Here is an 18,328-nt window from a genome sequence, read left to right as displayed (position 1 = left end):
TTATGAAATACATCCATCGCCGATATTAATGCAGTGATGGCTGACATTTTATATTGAAGTTTTCACCCCCAAACAAACTTAAAATAATACATTAAATGCTCAATTAATAAATGACGTTCACAAAATAGCATCTCAAATGATGAATACAATGTTATGAATCATAAACTTTAAGAAAAATAAAATTAAATACATTTTTTGTTTATATATTTCATAATTGTAAGGCAACTCAACCATTCAATGAAGGTGCTTCACTTAGTAAATAACAATAATAATAAAACATTTTATTCACTAAAATATTGAAAGACAACTCACGTTTTGTTTTTGTGCTTATGTACAACTATCAATCATTTGTATTATAAAATATTTGGTTTTATTATTAGTGGATTGAAGATTTAATCGATGTTTTGTATTTTCATATTTCCAGTTTTAACGAGATAGAAGGCTTTTATTTTGAAAAAACTTTATCGCGCACACGCGCATTCTCTTCCGGTGCGAATCAGAAATTCCGTTTACCGCTTTTGCCATACTCCTCTGTTCACTGATCTACAATGTAGTAACCTAAAATATAAATAAGTATAGCTAGAGCTGGAGTAAATAAACTCTTTAGAATCGTTTATATCAGGGTTTTAATCATGGATAAATTTGTTGTTCGGTTACCAAAGGGAGACAGAGTGAAACAGGAACCAAAACAAGAGAGAAATTACAAACAAGCAACATTAGAGTCCCTGCGGGTAAGTCATTGCTCATTTTACCCTGCCCATCATTCTTCACCAGATGTGCAATATTATTGATTTCTACATTTATTTGTCTATATATATGTGTTCCAGAGAGTGGTCGTGATTGAAGACATTGAAAGGTACAAGTCAATCCTTGAACTGCCTGGCCAAGCTAAAGAGAACATGATAAAAGCCTTAAAGGAGTTGGACAAGAAAGTGCCTTCCAAAGAAGTGCTAAAGACTACCAAAATTGGTAAAACTTGCGTATTTCTTTCTAGCTGCATCCCTGTCTTTTCAAATCAAATACTAATATCAGCCCTTACCACTTTCATTTGTATCTCTTCAGGACACACAGTTAACAACCTTCGCAAACACTCAGAAGATCCTGAAATCAAGTCCCTTGCGGGGGAGGTGTATAAACACTGGAGGACCTTTATTGAGGAACATTCAAATAAACCTTCCATAGAAGTTCGCTGTGACAAACAGACTGAAAGTTTAAGAAGCAATGCCAAGAAGCTGCTCTCTGAAGCAATTGCATTGAAGGTATTGATCCTAAATGACCATTACAATTTCTTAACCATACGGACTGTTATTATGCTTTCATTAGTTTCTTGCTTCATTTAAATTCTGGAATGGTATTATTAAATATAATCATGATACAGTTGTACTTCGCATGCATGTTGTGTGATTCTTTTCCTGCTTGTCCAGGTGGAGCATGGACTGGTGGAGAACATTGAGAGGGAGGTCTTCCACCAGAGTTCTCGGCTTGTTAGCGGAGCTTACAGAAGGACTGTGAGGGCTCTTGTCTTTGCTCTGAAACATAAGCCTGAGTTGAGAGCGCAGGTCAAGGACGGCAAATTACCAGTTAATATATTTGTCTGCAATCACAAAAAGAAACTGTGAAGAATTCAGGCTTGTGACCTAAAGAAAATATTGTTTAGCCATTTCATTTTTAAAAGATATATTTATAATTGTTTTTAACATACAGCAGTATGATTCCCATATGGACTTGAAACCATTTTTAACTTTCAATCTTAAATACAACATTTGACTTTTTTACATCTCATTTGCCAGAATGTTTCTTTCAGCTACACTGCTGGTCAAAAGTTAGGAAAAATATAGATTTTTTTTTAAAAGGTTTTTGAAACGAGTCCTTATGCTCACAAATTCTGCGTTTATTTGTTCAAAGATACAGTAAAAACTGTTATGTTGTGAAATAATCGAACCACTTAAATAACTGTTTTCTATTTTAATATATGTAAAATGTAATTTATTCCTGTGATGGAAAGCTGTCACATCATCCTTCAAAAATCTTTCTGAAGGATGAAAATTCAGATTTACATCACAGGATGAATTACATTAAAATAGAAAGTTATTTCAAAATGTAATAATATTTCACAGAACTTTTACTGTATTTATACAAAATATTTTTGATCAAATACAAGCAACCTTAGTGAGCATAAGAGACTTCTTTCAAAAACACACACAAAAAAATCTTAATTTTTCCAAACTTTGGTCCGCCAGTGTATATAAAAAGAAAGTATAAAAATAGAGATATATCAAATCCTTATGTATTCATTGTGTGGCGCTCCTATATACACCTTATGTAGCCCCGCGCGTTGTGTTCTGTCTTCCGGTTTGTATTTCCACAGCATGAAGGAAAGATCTTATGGATTTATGAATGAACCGCTCGTTTTATAATCTTCCCATTCTACTGACATTTGTTATGGCACCCAAACAAAACAATCCTCATGATAACTTTCATTAATACTACAATAAGTAAATCCACATCACCAGCTAATTACTCTCCGACAGCGGTGCCATAGAAATATACAGAGCTACTTCAAAAGGACTAAAGATGGCTGCTTGTTGTTTCTCTGGCGCATAAGGTCTATAGGAGCACCAACCACACAATAGCAATTAACATGAGGATGACAGCGAGAACACAGATACTGATGAAGATGATGTCACTGGTGTCATGCGGTTCACTTTCTTCTTCGACTTTCTTGTTGTTTGATTCCTGGGCCAGGCGGGCCAGTTCATTGAGCCGGATACGTTCCTCAACTGAGATAATGCTGGCCATGGCCACCTTCTTCTGGGCGTCACACTGCACCTCATATTCCTGAATATTCTGCTGCGGTCCATCGGAGAAGTCGATATAAAGCGAGTTGACCAACATGGTGATGTTTTGACGTTTCTGCAGAAGATCAGATAGGATATGAGGCATCATTAATGTTGATTTGAACAAAGCCATATTTAAAAGCTGCTATGAGAGATACTGTATCAGACGTTTGTTTACATCTGAATTAGACCTAGGACCGTCACTTAGAAAACTGTAGGAAACTAGGGGTGTTTTAAGTGTGGTATCCCAAAAAAGGATCTGCACTTTAACCAGTGTCTCTTCATCTTATATACCTGTCCAGCAGTTCCACAGTTGACAAAACGGGCTAGAATTTTGTATGATGTTTCTGTCAGCTGGGCCGAACAGGATGGATTCCCCAGGTACATTTTTTCACGGTCCAGCTGAGGTAAAGCCTGTCTGGAGACCTGAATCTGAAACTCAGTCCGTGTGCAGCTTACATTGACTGGCACCACTGCAACACAAAGATAACAACAAAACATCAACTTTTCAGAATGAGGTCAATAATTATATGATATGTAATGCTGTGTTGGACGAATTTGACAATTCTTTTAGTAGGAATAAAAGTTAACAGAAAAGAATTCTGTTACTAAGTAATGAGATAATCTCAGTGATAAATACATTTTGAAATCAACTTTTTTTGGAGTCATAAACTCTATTGGCCTACATACACACTATGTAACTTTTTGAAAAGAACAAAACAAATTTTAATTGATGAGGTAGTGCTTTTTAAAACCATCGTTCAAACCATGTACCCAAATAATACACTTTTGATAGACCTATAATAATTGTAGGGTTGGATTTGGCGGGAAATTGCGTACATTCTCTCTGTGTAGCCTAACGTCATATAATAAAAATTTAAAATGTATAATTTTAGGGCTTCAGGTTGTTTTGACCCGTGACGGAAGGATTTCTTACAGGTAAGGGAGGATAGGATGGGTAAAGTTTGTTAAGAAAAATGGACCATGGATAATTTAAAACGGTTACAAAAAAACAAACTCAAATAACATTTGAGTGTATTATTTTTGAGTGTAGCTCAAATAACAACAACAAATATTTGGTAACTCAGTCATTATTATTTATAGCCTACACTCTTGATTGATGGTTCCATGATGAACCTTTCACAACAATAACCTTTCCATTCCACAAAAGGTTCTTTATAGTGGAGAAATGTTCTACACAATAAGAAAAAATAGTTCTTTTAAAAACTACATTTAAAGGTTCTTTGGGGAACAATGGCATTGCTGTGAAAACCCCCTTTTGGGACATTTACTTTCAAGAGTGAACCACTAAATTTATGCATGATGTGTATGTCATATGAACAACCAGTCAGTAGGCTATAACGAAAATACTCGCGTCTATTTGTATACTGAATGTGTTGAATTCTACATGGTGTATGTTTTTGATTCACTAAATAAACGTAACGGAACATCATTTGGTTCCAACTTTTAGAAGGATGAATTCAAACTGTGCTAAGTGAGCACTCACCTCCTATGTAGGAGGCTGTGAAGCCCTTAAAGGCATTGTTACGGTCAGTGTTGAGAACAACCAATAGTTTATTTCCCTTAGAGGTCAATGATGGAGGCTGTTCACTACCACACCACTGGCCCAACAGAGTGTCAGCCTCGCTGTCCCCATCGTACACAGTCACAGAGTCATAGTTGCACATGTCTGTCAGGCTGTTCCGATCCTCAAGCTCCACAAAGGGAAAAAATAGCTTGACCCTGTAGCCGGCCACTAGAGTGATTGTCCAGTGGCAGTTGATGTTATTGGGGTAGATGTTTGGGAAGTGAGGGCTAGTAAAGTTCCCATTGATATTTTTGAGTATTTGCTGGCACTCTCCTTTAAAAAAACAGCAAGATCAATGATTATACACTTGAAGTGTTATTATGATTATGCATCTTGTATGACAATAAGTGTCTCACCTGAGTAGTAGTAGGCTTTAAAACCTCTCCCTCCGATGTTGAAGTCAGATTTGAAGACCACCAGCAGTTGGTTTGATGTGGTGACGGTGTTGGGAGGTCTCTCATTACCGCAGTAATTGCCCAGGTGATGGTGTTTAACAGTGGGGCCATCAAAGAGAGCTACATAGTCAAAGTTGCACCCCTCGTTGTTTTCCAACTGAAAGTCGAGAAACACCAGGCTGACTACACTCTGATTGGACACTTGTACTGTCCAGGAGCAGTCGGCATTGTTGCTGTAGTCTTGTGGATGACCTGGGCTTGAGATGACTCCTGAAAGACCGGTCAATACCCCACCGCACATATCTGTTTTAGAAAGAGAGAGAAAAAAATGAATTTATACAATTACACACAGTGTCTGTGAAAGTGATAGAGTTTACTGGATGCATTTTAGTTATTTGTGACCAAGAATTTTTTTTTTTTTTTAAACATAATTTTTAGAATGGCAACCAAAGACCATCGAACCAGACATAACTATTGCATCATAAAAAATTATCAAGTGTTTATGCATGTAAAATTAATATATTTATGTGACTGTTTATATATTTGTGACTGTGTTTGAGGAGTCATGAGTTATAAGTTCAAAGGAATTTGATTAAATCCATTGATTTCAATGGAGTTAATACTGGTAATTCTATGACAAATACATTTTTATAAATGTTTTATTACAAAATATTCGAAAATAAGTTCTCATAATCACAGTGGTTTAGCTGTAGTTCGTTTAAATTACATTTTACAATTTTAATTAATCAAAAAGCAGCACGTTGGTCATAACATGGTAATATGCAAAACTTTAAAACGTTTGCATATTCACTCATTAATGAGAAGATATCAGATACAATGTGTTTTTTGATGGAAAATATTATAGGGTTCACCCAAAAATGAAAAAAAAATTATTACTCACCATTGTGTTGTTCCAAACCCGTAAGACTTTGTTCATCTTCGAAACACAAATGAAGATATTTTGAATTAAATCTGAGAGATTTCTGTCCCATTGCCCTCCGCACCGACCCCTTCGTCACTTCATAAAGTTCATAAAGAGATCGTAAAACGAATCCATTTGAATCGAGCGGTTTAATCCAAATTTTCTGAAGAGACTTGATCACTTTATATGAAGAACAGATTGAATTTAGGCCTTTACTCTCATATAAATATACATATAAGTTCACATATACGTAAGTCTTACAGGTTTGGAATGAGGGTGAGTAAATGCTGAGGGTATTTTCGTTTTTGGGTGAGCTAACCCTTTAAGTTATGACTGTTTTTATGCATTATAAGCATTAAATGGTCATGACAGGAGTTGAAAGATGGGATATAACAGTTAGGAAGCAATTTCATCACACTAGGCTTATGTTATCAAATATAATGTTGAAGTTTTGTGGCAATACTTCCAAAACAATGTGTATTCTCCTACAACTCCTTGTCCCATTGTAAATGGATTACAGCAAACGCAATATTTTTACAAACCGAGGAACAAATCATAATTTTCGTCTGTTGTATTGAACTGCATTATTTTAAAGCGATGTTCAGTTGCACTCCTCACCTTTCCTATAGCCCACCGAGAAACCCTTGCGTGCGACATGGCGGTCTGAATGGAAGATAATGGACATGACGTTCCAGGACGAGCTGAACTGAGGTGGAGACACATCTCCACAGAATTTCCCCAGGAGGTTTCCCTCATCCTCGGAGATGCCGTTGTATATCTTGATGTAGTCGTAAGCACAGTCTGTGTGGTATTCCAGCTCAAAGTGTTGGAAGGTTAACAGTACGGAAGAGCCTTCTGAGACCACTATCAACCAGGTGCATTCAGTGTTATAAGGGTACAGGCCTGGAAAATTAGGGCTTGACACATTGCCACTGCTCGCTGAGAGGATTCCTCCACATTTAACACCTATGCAAATATTACATACAGTTGAATCAAAACCAAAGCATCTTACAATGCATTCAAGACTTACATTTTATCAGTATGCTAGGGATCAATAATGACTTTTGAGTAGGCTATACTTGTGTTCAAGACAAAGATGCACAGGCACACTAAAAACAGTCACATAATTAGGAAACTCTTTACAAGCTTAAGGAAGAACTGAGTTGTTTACAATGGTACAACATTCATAAGGTGTGCACTTTCACCCATGTGATAGGAAGCCATCCTACCTTTCTTGGAGGTGACCTTTCCAGCAATAAACAAGACATGAATGAAGACATTTATCCTTAAAACCATGTTGTTTCTTTTAGTATGCAGCATTTAAGTTCTTCTGCACATACTATCCTGCAGGGTTCAGAGAACAGGAGTAATATTAAAGCTCCTCATTCTTTGGACTATACTCTCATTCTGGGGCAATTGGATAGGTGGTCCACTCTTTGTCGCTCTAACTAAATTTTAATGAGGACTATCAAATGTATCGCAGGTGGCTTGTTAATACACTGTTCGGAGAGAAAGCCATGAAATGTTAATGAGTGTATCGTGCACATGGAACAAGTGGTGTGTTTTAAGTTGATAAGAGGAAGGGACACGCAGATGACCACATGTATTACAAGCAGACTTAATGCTGCTGATGTTTTAAAGTTTAGACGCGTATACTATTATTATATGCAATTCAACAGGGCAAAGCTATGAAATAGACCTTCGGATTTTAATAATGGGAATTATTATTATTATTATTATTTAAAGTAGGGCATATGTTAAAATGGGAAGTTTGGGTATTATTATGCAAACAATACAAAAACAGAACTCACTTTTTTATATTAAAACAAGACGCTGATACAAGAACAAATAATAAAGACAAATAATAAAAATGAATCTTTAAAAAATATTATACTTTATATTTTGTTACGTTACATACTGATTTAAAAACCAAATGGCACAAAAAATATATTATATTATATAATACATTTACATTATATTATATTATAGCCTACTGAAACAATCGAAGCAGACTTTCAAAAACTTTTTATTTTACAAATATGTTGATACGCTGATACAAGAACAAATAATAAATACAAATAAAAAGACAAGTAAAAAAAAATCTTTAAAAAATATTATACTTTATATTTGTTACATGTTACATAATAGGCGTATATGATTTAAAAACCACCAAATGGCACACAGATATTAAGTATTATATTATATTAACTATATTATATTATATTATATCATATTTAGAAAGCTTCCAAGAAGTCTGTCAAAAACTTTTTATTTTACAACTGTTTTTGTTGCACATAAATTAAATTTAAACACCACCAACACCAAGTCATTTTGGAATGGCAAGAAAATAGGTTTAGATAGATTTTTTTAAGTATGAATATTATATTATTATTATGATCCATAGACAGTAAAAGAACACACATGAACACATAACAGTGGCTTTGAGCACGATGCAGCTTCAGTCCTGAATAACTGCACTGATCAATAGATGGCAGTGATGACGCGTAATGTCTGTCAACACGACATTCACTGAATCCAGAAGAAGACACTCACTGCGTGACGTCACACAATCATGGCCGCCTCCTGAGTGCAACGAGAAAATGTCATAGCGACGAGCATCATTGTTTAGTTGTTTTTTTGGCTAATATATCAATTTTAGAAATCCGTTGTATACTTTTGGTAAAATGTTTAACGCAACAGTGCAAATAATAAGGACGCCGGCATTTAATATAACTAAAAACTGCAAATCAAAAGACTGTCATAGTGTCCTCTACATGATTCCTCATGGACGTCGCTTCTTGTCCACCAGCTCTTGTTTATATGGGAAGATTCTTCCAAGGAAAAAACCTCGGGTGGTCCACGAAATAGCCGGACTGGAGCCGATCACTTATGCTGACAGGATGCACTTTGTACCTGGACTGGCAAAGCCTAGGTTTCCTCCCTGGGACCGTGGATGGAAAGACCCGAGTCACTATACGTGCCCTAAACTAGAAGACATGCCTCTGCATAAAGACAAACCCTGTTACATGTTTAATCAGAGGACGAATGTGCTGGAAGGTAGTGATAGTTTTTTCTGTTCGTTGGTGTGGGTGAAAATTGGGAAATTTAAGTTATCTAATTTTCTCTCTCTCACGATAACAGTGTAGAGACACACACATTTTATATATATATTTATATATATATATATATATATATATATATATATATATATATATATATATATATAAACTTTGGGTTGATATGTGTGTAACAGTGGATAATATATGATTGTGATCTGTTTGTAGGTGTTCGACAAGCCCTCTGGCTCAGTAAGTCAGTCATCATTAAAGGTTTACCTGGTCAGATTCTCACCCTGGCTGAAGATCCAGCCAATCAGATTGAGAATCAAGATGAAAGAGTACAGGACGCCATTAAAAACTCCAGGCTGTGGGACACTACTGAACCCCGGCCGCCCAGAGAGAGGTTCTGGTGGGTACCACGTCCTCATTTCTGATCACACTTCTATCGTGTCTAGAAACAAGGCTTCTTTAATAAAATGGTCTTGACATAAACGCAACTCCTTAATTAGTAATTAATCTTTAATAATGAAGTCATAAAATCGCTAGACAGACTAATTTTTCATTAAACCAGAACACATTTACTTCGATGACCTTTTTTTTTTTATCAGTGAATTTTTGTAGAGTTGTTGAGCTTGTATTATTGCTGAGAAGCCCAACAACACGATTTCCTACTGCTAATTATTTCAGAATTTAAACCGTCCTTACTTGCTTCACACAAAAAGGAAGATTGTCATAATTTACTCACACAAAAGTGAGTTGAAAAACAAAAGAAGATATTTTTAATATTCTAACATAATTTCTGTACATCTATTGAAAGTCCAACTACAATTTCCAAGCTTCAAAAAGTTCATTAAGACATTGTAATCCTTATGATTTGAGCAGTTTAATCCAAGTCTTCTGAAGAGGCATGATTGCTGTATATGGTGAATAGATTTAATTTATTAACATATAAACATTGATCAGTGCACATCCAATATGGTAATCGGAAGCTCAAACATGCTTTGGCGTGTGAGAACCAATTAGGTTTGTTCTCATGTGTCAAGCAAGAATGTTAATTAGCAAGTTACAAAAATAAAATCTAACAGTTATTTTTTTACTGTTAACAAAAATTAAATGATAGAAACTAGGCTCCCAGTGTTGCTACTTCATGGCTCCTCAAGGTAACACTCAACACATGAATGAAGGAAACCTGAACATAAGTTAATTAGCCTGAGATAAAGAGGTTTTTAGTTTTTATACCATTTATGGGGACAAACATGTTGTAAATAGACATCTTTGACGCTCTTCACCGAGCACTCACACAGACACACACGGGAGAGTTTTAAAGCAGGCATCTAGCAGCGGAAAGCCTGCTTTCAAATGCTCCGGTGTGTATCTGTGTAAGCGTTCAAAGCGTCAAAGATTTCTATTTACAACATGTTTTTGAAGCGTTGATCATTGTAGCCAATCACAAAAATCAGATAAATCAGATGTTGAAGAATATGTTCAACAGTGCTCAAAATGCTAGGGGGAAATGCTGGTATCGTCACATTATTACAATTTTAAAATACCCAAGTTGATACCTTTGACAACACTATTCCCAGGTTTTTTTTTTTAAGAAAGCTGGTAAACACTGAGATGTTCCCAGGTTTAAATAAAAGAGGTTGGTAAATTTTGAAATGTACCAAGTTTATATAAAACAGGTTGATATGCAGGTAAATGTGTCAGTTTACACACAAAAAAAAGTTTAAGCTTTTAAAACGTCAGTGGTGTAGTCTACGTGATACGCAGGTATACGCCGTATACCCACTAGAAAATGTCAAGGATTTCCGTATGCCCACTAGGAAATGTCAAAGATCTCCGTATACCCACTTTAAAAAGCGTGAGGATTCGTAAACGTAATAACATCGTTTTGTTAAAGAACTTTCATTCATAAATTCACCCCGCCGTGACGTCTGTGTTTGCGCAGCGACACGGATCGAATCGCGGAATCCAGCAACAAATGTAACTTCTGTAAAGCGGAACGTCACGCAATTTGGCCATTTTTGAATGAATAAATCAAAAGTAATGATACAATGAATCAAATATCGATATGTACTAAGTGTCTATGAATATCAAAGCTCAAAAAGACTGCTATTGAAATAAACTCTGAATGTTCTGCGTGTTTCTGTGAATGAGGGCTCAATGTGTGCTCTACTACACACTGACGCGCGCGTGACACTCGTGGTGTTTTCAGCGTCTATGGGGAGGACATGCACACATTTGATTTGAACTTCAATGCAGAGCTTTTACCATTTCAATTTTATCATTTCATTTGATAAAACTATCGTCATTCATTCGTATCATATACACACTCACAAACTTTAAAGTCTTCATTACAACCTGTCAAAATCAAAGTTTTGTATAACTTGAAGAAAATATAACAGAAATATATTACTATTGCACAGTAGAGTATACTTCAAGTAGGCCTAATAATAATAATAATAATAGTTTATTTAAACACACAGAAGCTCAAATGTCTTTAATTTACAACCCACCAAAATAAAAGTTTGTAGAGATAAAGTAACACGAGGGAATTATGAAAGAAATTGCACAGTAAGATGTAGGCTACTTTTTAAAATAATAATAATCAAATCTATTAAAACATAATTTTAAAGGAATATCACACAAGTTTTTAAAAAGTAAATTTTTATTTGTGCTTATACCATGGTCTGGGTGAATACCTGATTCTGATTGGCTGCAGGGTGTCCGTTAAAAAGTGATAGAGGACACCTAGTAAAGTAGTTCTGGTGAAACTGCCTGTTTACCATTCGAAATTAATAAATAAATGCGCTGCCTACAACAGCTGTGAGTAACCATAGCAACATGCAGTCAAAGTATCCGTTAACAGTTTGCTCTATCAAAACAAACATCTAACGTTAGTTAGATATTACATAGCCTACTAATACAACAATGAGCGACTTCGTTATTTCTTTTAACATTTATGGAGAATATGACAACTTTGACGACTGGGATGCTGCTGAAGAAAGAAAAAAACACTTAAAAGCCAGTAAAGAAGACTGGTTAATGCCCTCCGAGGTGTCGATTGTCAGGTTTTAATGGACTTCGGCGGAGGAAGTCCGCTGCGCGTCGGCCGGTTCACACCTCGCCGTCGTCCATTAAAACCTGACAATGGACACCTCGTCGGGCATTAACCCTTACTTATAATGTTTAAGTCTTTTAATTGTCAGCTGATAAAACCTGTGCTTCAGGGACCATATTCATATCACATCTAAGGCTAAATGTAGCTCTTTACTGGCTGAGTTAGATGGCGATTAACACTAAACAGTAGAAAATGGGTGGTGTTGGCGGTGGGGGGGTTGGATGGAGAGGGGGCTAGGGGGTACGAGGGGCTTGGGCTGGTATATAACAGTATACTCACAACAAAAAAATAGACTACACCACTGTAAAACGTATAAGCATTAAATGTGTAGGCCTAATTCACTTAAAATGTTACATTTAATTTACAGACTGAAACACTTTTTGTGCTGTTTTCTAACAGTTTGGACTTTAATAAAGAGAGAAAACCTGCAATTAACCTTTTCATGGACATGTTGTTTTCATAGTTAGACAGCTATAGTGATGTATCATTATAGGATTGTCTAGCAATATATTCATTATCGCAGAATTGCTGTATCGTGAATTATATTATCGGTAGTGAGCCAGGCATCGATTTGTGTATCGTGTCGTATCATGAGGTACCCTGTGGTCCCAACCCCAAGTAGAAACAAAATTATTTTTATTTTAAGATTGTCTGGTTGCTCTGATTTAAAGGTCCCCTATTATGCTTTTTCAGATATTACCCTTCATGCAGTGTGTAATACAGCTGTTTGTAAATGTAAAAGGGCTGGTTCAGAGATCAAGGTGCACAATAAATAAAGTTATTGTCTCCCAAAAGAGAGAAACCAATTCTAATCTGCCAAAACGAGTCAGTAATTCCAGTCTTACTTCCTGCATGATCCTATGTAGGCTTGTAACACATTTGCATAATGTGGTTCATTGCTTTGACCCTTAAACACTGTAGATGTAGCTGAGACTAGAAGAGTTTGGATTGTGTTGTCGACACTTTTAAAAAAAAATTGTTTTTAAATTTGTTTAATTTCTGCATGCATTTCAAAAGATGAGATCCGCGCTGGGTTTGATACAGAAAAACTGACATCATCGTTATTGTTTATATCACTGTGTATACAAGCGCTGAGGAAGATCCACAGCTGAAATTCAGACATTGTAAATGGCATTATTTGGTTTCTGTCACAAGCTGTAAGTGGTTGACCAATCACAGCAGACTGACCAAGCCATCTGACCAATCAGAGCAGAGTAGACTCTCGGACAGGAGGGGTTTAGAGAAGTGAGAATTTTTGTTTTGTTTTGTTTTGTTTTTTTCAACTTGAATGCATGTTAAAATATTAAAGGAGACAACAAAAAATTAGCATAATAATTTAAGCAACCTCCCAGATTTGATTTTTATTTTGTCTTCTTTTAAAAAAAACCCCTCAAAATTACAATTAGCGTAAGCTCGCAATGTAAACAACCACAGTTGTCCTTTTTGTATGTGGGGTTTAGGTGAGGGTAAATCTGGTATGTTATAGGCAGATGAAACAGTGTATGGTGCAACTGAATAAACACTTCCAGTTTCTGTGAATAATATAATATTCTTATTCTACTTTAGGCTAGGATAGGCATGTGCATAATATAGATAGTCAGCCATATATCACAAATGTACAATGGAAGCATTACATAGAAAGCAGTGCCATCATAAACATGCAGCTCATTCTGTTCTGCACCATAAACAGACCCGCGGCTGAATGAACCGCACACGGCAGCTACTGTCCCCTCTAACCCAGCGCTTCATAATTGGCTCAACAGCTTCAATATGGAAGGTGGCATTTGGCCCGGTCCGTGGTGCTCTGATGGAGTGTTCAATTTAATGACGGTCATTAAACACGGGCCAGTCTGCATTCCCAGCAGGCAGCGGCTCTGTAAAGCCTTTATTAATTAATACTGCTCCTGGGAGGTCTGCCATTCATAAGAGCCTCTTTGATATCTCTCATCTCCCCGGTTAAAGTCTGCCCTTTGGTGGCTGTTTTATCTCCCAACTACTGCTGGCCCTTAACATTTTCCTTCTCACAAAAACCCGTCACAGCACGAGCACGAAAAGGCCATATTGACATTGACACGAAGTGACATTACACTCGCGAACATACTTTTGGTGAATTGGGAATGTTCCCGTTCTGTTCTGTATGAAGCATCAAATGGGTAAATGAAGGTGTTTTATGTGGTAAACGGTGTTTGAGATTGTATTATATTTTCCTCTATAGTCCCTCGCTCTTGCACAGACTGCTTCACCTGTGTGGCGGCCTGCAGGTCACCCGTCCTGAGCTGGCCAAGAGAATTCTTGCTGAGAAATACAGTTTGGCAGCGACCTGGAGGAGAGGTGGGTGTATATTGGGCCGCATATGTCTTCTCTTCAGTCTGAGTCTAGATTTTTGCATTTAGGTGCATTTATGCACATCTTCTGCTGTTAGTAGTAGTTAGTAGTCGACCAAATATTGTTTTTGTTTTTTAAATGGCCAATATGGATGTATACATAAGTTCGGGAACGATACGATTTTAAAATGTTTTTGAAAGTGTTTTATGCTAAGGCTGCATTTATTTTACGAAAAATACGGTAAAAATTGTGTAAATCGTTTAAAAAAAAAGTAAAATAACTGTTAATATTTTAAAATGTAATTTATTTATGTAATTTTCAGCAGACTAAGTCCAGTCTTCAGTGTCACATGGTCCTTCAGAAATCATTCCAATATAATAATTTGCTACTCAAGAAACATTTCTGATTATCAATGATGAAAATATTAATATTTTTGTGAAAACAAAGATACTTGTTTTTGGGGAGGGGGGATTCTGTGATGAAATAGAAACTGCATTTATATGAAATATAAATATTTTAAGATAATTGTCTTTAATTTAATTTTGAATGATTTCTAACAGGTCTTGGTTTTAAAATGGCATACAGAAAATAATGATCGCAAATAAGATTTACACGAAATTATGGGAATTTAATGCACACATTTTTACACAATGTTTACTCATTTACAAAAATTACAATAATGTTTGGAAACAGAAAAACACTTTTTTTCAAATTTTCAATGGGCACAATTTTGACATTGATACCATAGAGAAAAACTGCCATTTAGATATTTTTTTATATTATCTCATAATTTGGCAGCATGTATATTAGGCTGCTGTCACTGTAAGACTGGACCCATTAAGACTGGACCCATTATACTGTTACACATGTGTTTTCTTTCTCAACTGTTTACATTCACTTAAAACACAGCTGACTGGGTTTACGTAAATACCCGCCAAGACCGGCATTTTGACATTTTGTGTGTATTTGACTGTTTAAGTGCAATAAGCAGCGGAAAACAAACCTCAATTTAGTACTAAGAGGAGGTTTTATGTGCATGTATTTTGGGTGTGAGCACAAAATCTGTGAGAATGAGTAAAATGATGCAGAAATTCCAAGCCCTGTAACACCAACAATGTTCATCCGTAGCAAATGAAACGAGTGAGTGAGGGGGAGGCGGGTTTGTGTGTTAACTCGCTGTCTGAGAGATCATGAGAGAGCGAGAAAGCAATGTATCGAAAGCTGGTATCGTGTGTCTATTCTGCGAAAAATGTGTATCGGAAGTTTACTAGATATTTCATTATCGATATAAAAACGATATCACTACATTGCACTTAGTTTATTATTTCTTTTCAAAAGACAATTGAAAATGAATATATTATAAATAAAATTCAACCTGCCAAAGTGGCTAGTAGGAGTGACTGTGTTACGCATTGGGGTTGGCGGGCGTTAATGTCAAGCCTTGCTTTTTATTTTATTTTATTGAAAACGCTGTATGTAGATCAAAACCGGGGAAGAGGCTACCACTTCTGTTACTTATTTTGCAAAACTCATCCGTTTCCAGGAGAGGACGTGTTCCAGGTCAGAGGTCAGAACGGGTTGCTGCTGAACTCCATGACCCCTGTACCTGTGTTGGCTGGAGAGGATCAGATCCAGAGCACCGCTGACCAGGCTCTGGAGACCTTCTACCCCATCGCGCCCACCATCGACCTGCAGCGCACACACGTCTACCAGGAGAAGAACGACACAGGTCAGCCGCTGGCTTCATTCGCACTCACTGACAACTGGAACTCATTAATTACAGCTGTCAATCAATCAGTCAGTGTTCCTGTGTTTAAATCATGCCTAGATAGAAATCATGTCCACGTTATGGGAATAAGAAGTATTGGCCGTTCATTGCTCGTTTCCTTTGGCCAGGTTTTAGAGAGGGCTATCCTTACCCTCATGCCCACACTCTCTTCCTGATGGAGATGGGAAACACCCCAAAGCTCTTCCCTGAGCAGCTCCGTGCTAAGATGGTCATGTTCACCTTTGGAAACGCGCTGGCCAGAGCACAAGCCCTGTATGGGGTAAGATTCTTACATTTTTAAAAGATTCATTAGAACTATTGATTAGGGCTGGACAATATATTGAGTGTTTACAATGTACACTACTGTTTTTTTATTATATATATTTATATATATTTATTATATATTTTTTTATTATTCTATATTATATACAGAATAATTTAGAATTATATATTTTTAAAGTGAATACTGTTATTCGGCAAGGATGCATTAAGCTGACCAAAAGTTACCAAGACTTTTACAGTTGTTACAAAATTGAAAAAAAAAAAAAAAAGTAGGTCAAAGAAATGCTGTTTTTTTTTTACTTTTTCATTAAAGAATCCTGAAAAAAAAAAAAACAGAATCATTCCACAGAGCCGTGTAATATTATTATATAATATTAATTGCAAGTTCACACTGTTTAAAAAAATTGACTGAAAACTGTTTCAGCAAATAGTTTTCAACATTACTAAAATATATTTGCTGAAATCTCCAAATGGCATTTTTATTAGTTAAAAATGTATGTAGCTAAATAGTGCCGTTTTTTTACTGTTTGGTTATGTTGATGCATAAATAAGCATATTTCTCGATCACCCATCCTTGTGTTTATTTAGAGAAAAACATGTCAGTGACATTCCTTGGTTGTTTACTGTACTTTACTCCTTGCATGAATTGAAATGATTTGAGTTTGTCAATAATAACAAAGCAAAAAAGAAGTTTACAGACAGATGTCCTCTGGTCTCTTGCAGAAAGAGCCCAGAGTTCTGGAGAAGCCCATCGTGGTGCAGAGCGTGGCCACTAACGGCCGTCTCTTCCAGTTCGTGGTGTTTCAGCTCAACACCACTGAGCTGCAGTCTGACAGCGGAGTGAAGAATCTGGTGTGGGTGGACGAGGACCAGCCTCTCTACGAGTTTGCCAAGGTCCGGCCTTTTATCAAGAAGAAAGTTGTCAAGGTAAAAGAATCGAGTTCGTTCAGATACATTTACTTTGTCCATCAAAATAGCATTATATGGACTTCCAACGGTAGAGGAATTGAAGTGATCAGAGGTTAAAATATATTTTAACCCTATTCTTCCTGTAAAAGAAAGACGGAAACTAAAACCATTTAGACTAAGACCATTTAGAATTTTTTTTAAACATTAAATCCTGTAAAATTATTTTAGTAGATCCCCTGAACAACGTTATGAACCTTTAAATGGGCAAAATAGGGGCCCTTTCATACTTTTATTCAGCAAAGATGCTGATTGTGACAGTAAAGACATTTACAGTGGTACAAAAGATTTCAAATAAATGCTGTTCTTTTGAACTTTCTATTCATCAACTAATCCTGAAAAAATGTGTCATGGTTTATACAAAAATATTAACTAGCAACACAACTGTTTTCAACATTGGTAATAATACTTGTTTCTTGATGCTGAAAATTCAGCTTTGTCATCACAGAAATAAATTACATTTTAAAATATGTTCAAATAGAAAACAGTTATTTAAAATTGCAATATTATTTCACAATATTACTGTTTTTGCTGTAAATGCAGCCTTGGTAAGCAGAAGAGTTATCTATCTGTGTGGCCTCTCCATGAAAAATGTGCACTTCAGTTAATGCTAAGGTTCTTATTTTTGGTGAAACATTGAGTTATGTATTTGTTTTGACTGTCTTTGGCGAGTTGTGTTGTGAACTGCAGAAAGCCACCATTTATTTTGCATTACAAAGAAACAATTCCTGCTTTGAAAGTCGCTGTGGTCAACAAATCAGAATTCCACTTATTGAGTTGTGAAATATAAGAAGGTGGTGTGAAGTTTTCTGTTTTGTGTGACCTCAGTCGTTACTGTTGGTTTGCTGACTGAACATGTCGTGCTCTTCATTTGTAGGTCCCTGCTGGTTTGTCAGGATATCAGCCTAACACCTTCAAGAAGTTCCTGGCGCTTTACCTACATGGAGCAGCGTGAACAGACCAAAGCACCTCTGCCATAATTATCACCACACTTCAATATCTCATTAAAATCCCATAAATGGAAAATAAATAACTCTGAATAAAATGTTGACAATTAAGTCTAAA

General features: G+C 36.2%; 3 protein-coding genes across 4 annotated transcripts in view; 2 read left to right on the top strand and 1 right to left on the bottom strand.

Moving 5' to 3' along the window:
• The first annotated feature begins 475 nt into the window (after positions 1–475).
• tceanc2 (transcription elongation factor A (SII) N-terminal and central domain containing 2) overlaps positions 476–18,328 on the top strand; it is a 144,853-nt gene continuing 127,000 nt past the window's right edge. Inside the window, exons 1-4 of one of the 2 annotated variants that reach the window (XM_077218376.1) lie at positions 476–731; positions 828–969; positions 1,063–1,259; positions 1,425–1,782. In XM_077218376.1, coding sequence (XP_077074491.1) covers positions 633–731; positions 828–969; positions 1,063–1,259; positions 1,425–1,619 — 633 coding nt within the window. In that variant the 5' untranslated portion in view covers positions 476–632 and the 3' untranslated portion in view covers positions 1,620–1,782. Of the gene's footprint in view, positions 732–827; positions 970–1,062; positions 1,260–1,424; positions 1,783–18,328 lie in introns of those variants that run through there. The other variant, XM_077218470.1, reaches the window with a different exon arrangement.
• On the bottom strand, positions 1,119–7,151 carry cdcp2 (CUB domain containing protein 2). Its single transcript, XM_077217871.1, has 6 exons — positions 6,972–7,151; positions 6,361–6,708; positions 4,782–5,123; positions 4,345–4,698; positions 3,132–3,310; positions 1,119–2,913 (listed from the first exon to the last, which is right to left on the bottom strand). The coding sequence occupies exons 1-6, from the start codon at positions 7,060–7,062 to the stop codon at positions 2,608–2,610; spliced, it is 1,620 nt and encodes a 539-aa protein (XP_077073986.1). The 5' UTR covers positions 7,063–7,151; the 3' UTR covers positions 1,119–2,607.
• mrpl37 (mitochondrial ribosomal protein L37) lies at positions 8,281–18,328 on the top strand. The gene is made up of 7 exons (XM_077217815.1): positions 8,281–8,799; positions 9,027–9,210; positions 14,138–14,253; positions 15,791–15,976; positions 16,144–16,295; positions 17,021–17,224; positions 18,141–18,328. Exons 1-7 carry the CDS (start codon positions 8,427–8,429, stop codon positions 18,216–18,218), a joined length of 1,293 nt encoding a protein of 430 aa, XP_077073930.1. The 5' UTR covers positions 8,281–8,426; the 3' UTR covers positions 18,219–18,328.

This window comes from Siphateles boraxobius, unplaced genomic scaffold (genome assembly GCF_051911475.1).
Source record: "Siphateles boraxobius isolate OS27281-9 unplaced genomic scaffold, OSU_SipBor_1 1, whole genome shotgun sequence".
Lineage (NCBI taxonomy): Eukaryota > Metazoa > Chordata > Actinopteri > Cypriniformes > Leuciscidae > Siphateles > Siphateles boraxobius.
This window is presented reverse-complemented; position numbering and strand designations above follow the sequence as displayed.

What these genes read in the sequence shown, in the direction of transcription:
- mrpl37 (XM_077217815.1), top strand. Translation starts at nt 8,427, where the DNA reads ATGTTTAACGCAACAGTGCAAATAATAAGGACGCCGGCATTTAATATA. An exon ending in GAGGACGAATGTGCTGGAAG is followed by an intron (nt 8,800 to 9,026) that starts GTAGTGATAGTT and finishes ATCTGTTTGTAG; the next exon opens with GTGTTCGACAAGCCCTCTGG. An exon ending in GGCAGCGACCTGGAGGAGAG is followed by an intron (nt 14,254 to 15,790) that starts GTGGGTGTATAT and finishes ATCCGTTTCCAG; the next exon opens with GAGAGGACGTGTTCCAGGTC.
- cdcp2 (XM_077217871.1), bottom strand. Translation starts at nt 7,062, where the DNA reads ATGCTGCATACTAAAAGAAACAACATGGTTTTAAGGATAAATGTCTTC. An exon ending in AAAGGTCACCTCCAAGAAAG is followed by an intron (nt 6,709 to 6,971) that starts GTAGGATGGCTT and finishes ATATTTGCATAG; the next exon opens with GTGTTAAATGTGGAGGAATC. An exon ending in TAAAGCCTACTACTACTCAG is followed by an intron (nt 4,699 to 4,781) that starts GTGAGACACTTA and finishes GTTTTTTTAAAG; the next exon opens with GAGAGTGCCAGCAAATACTC.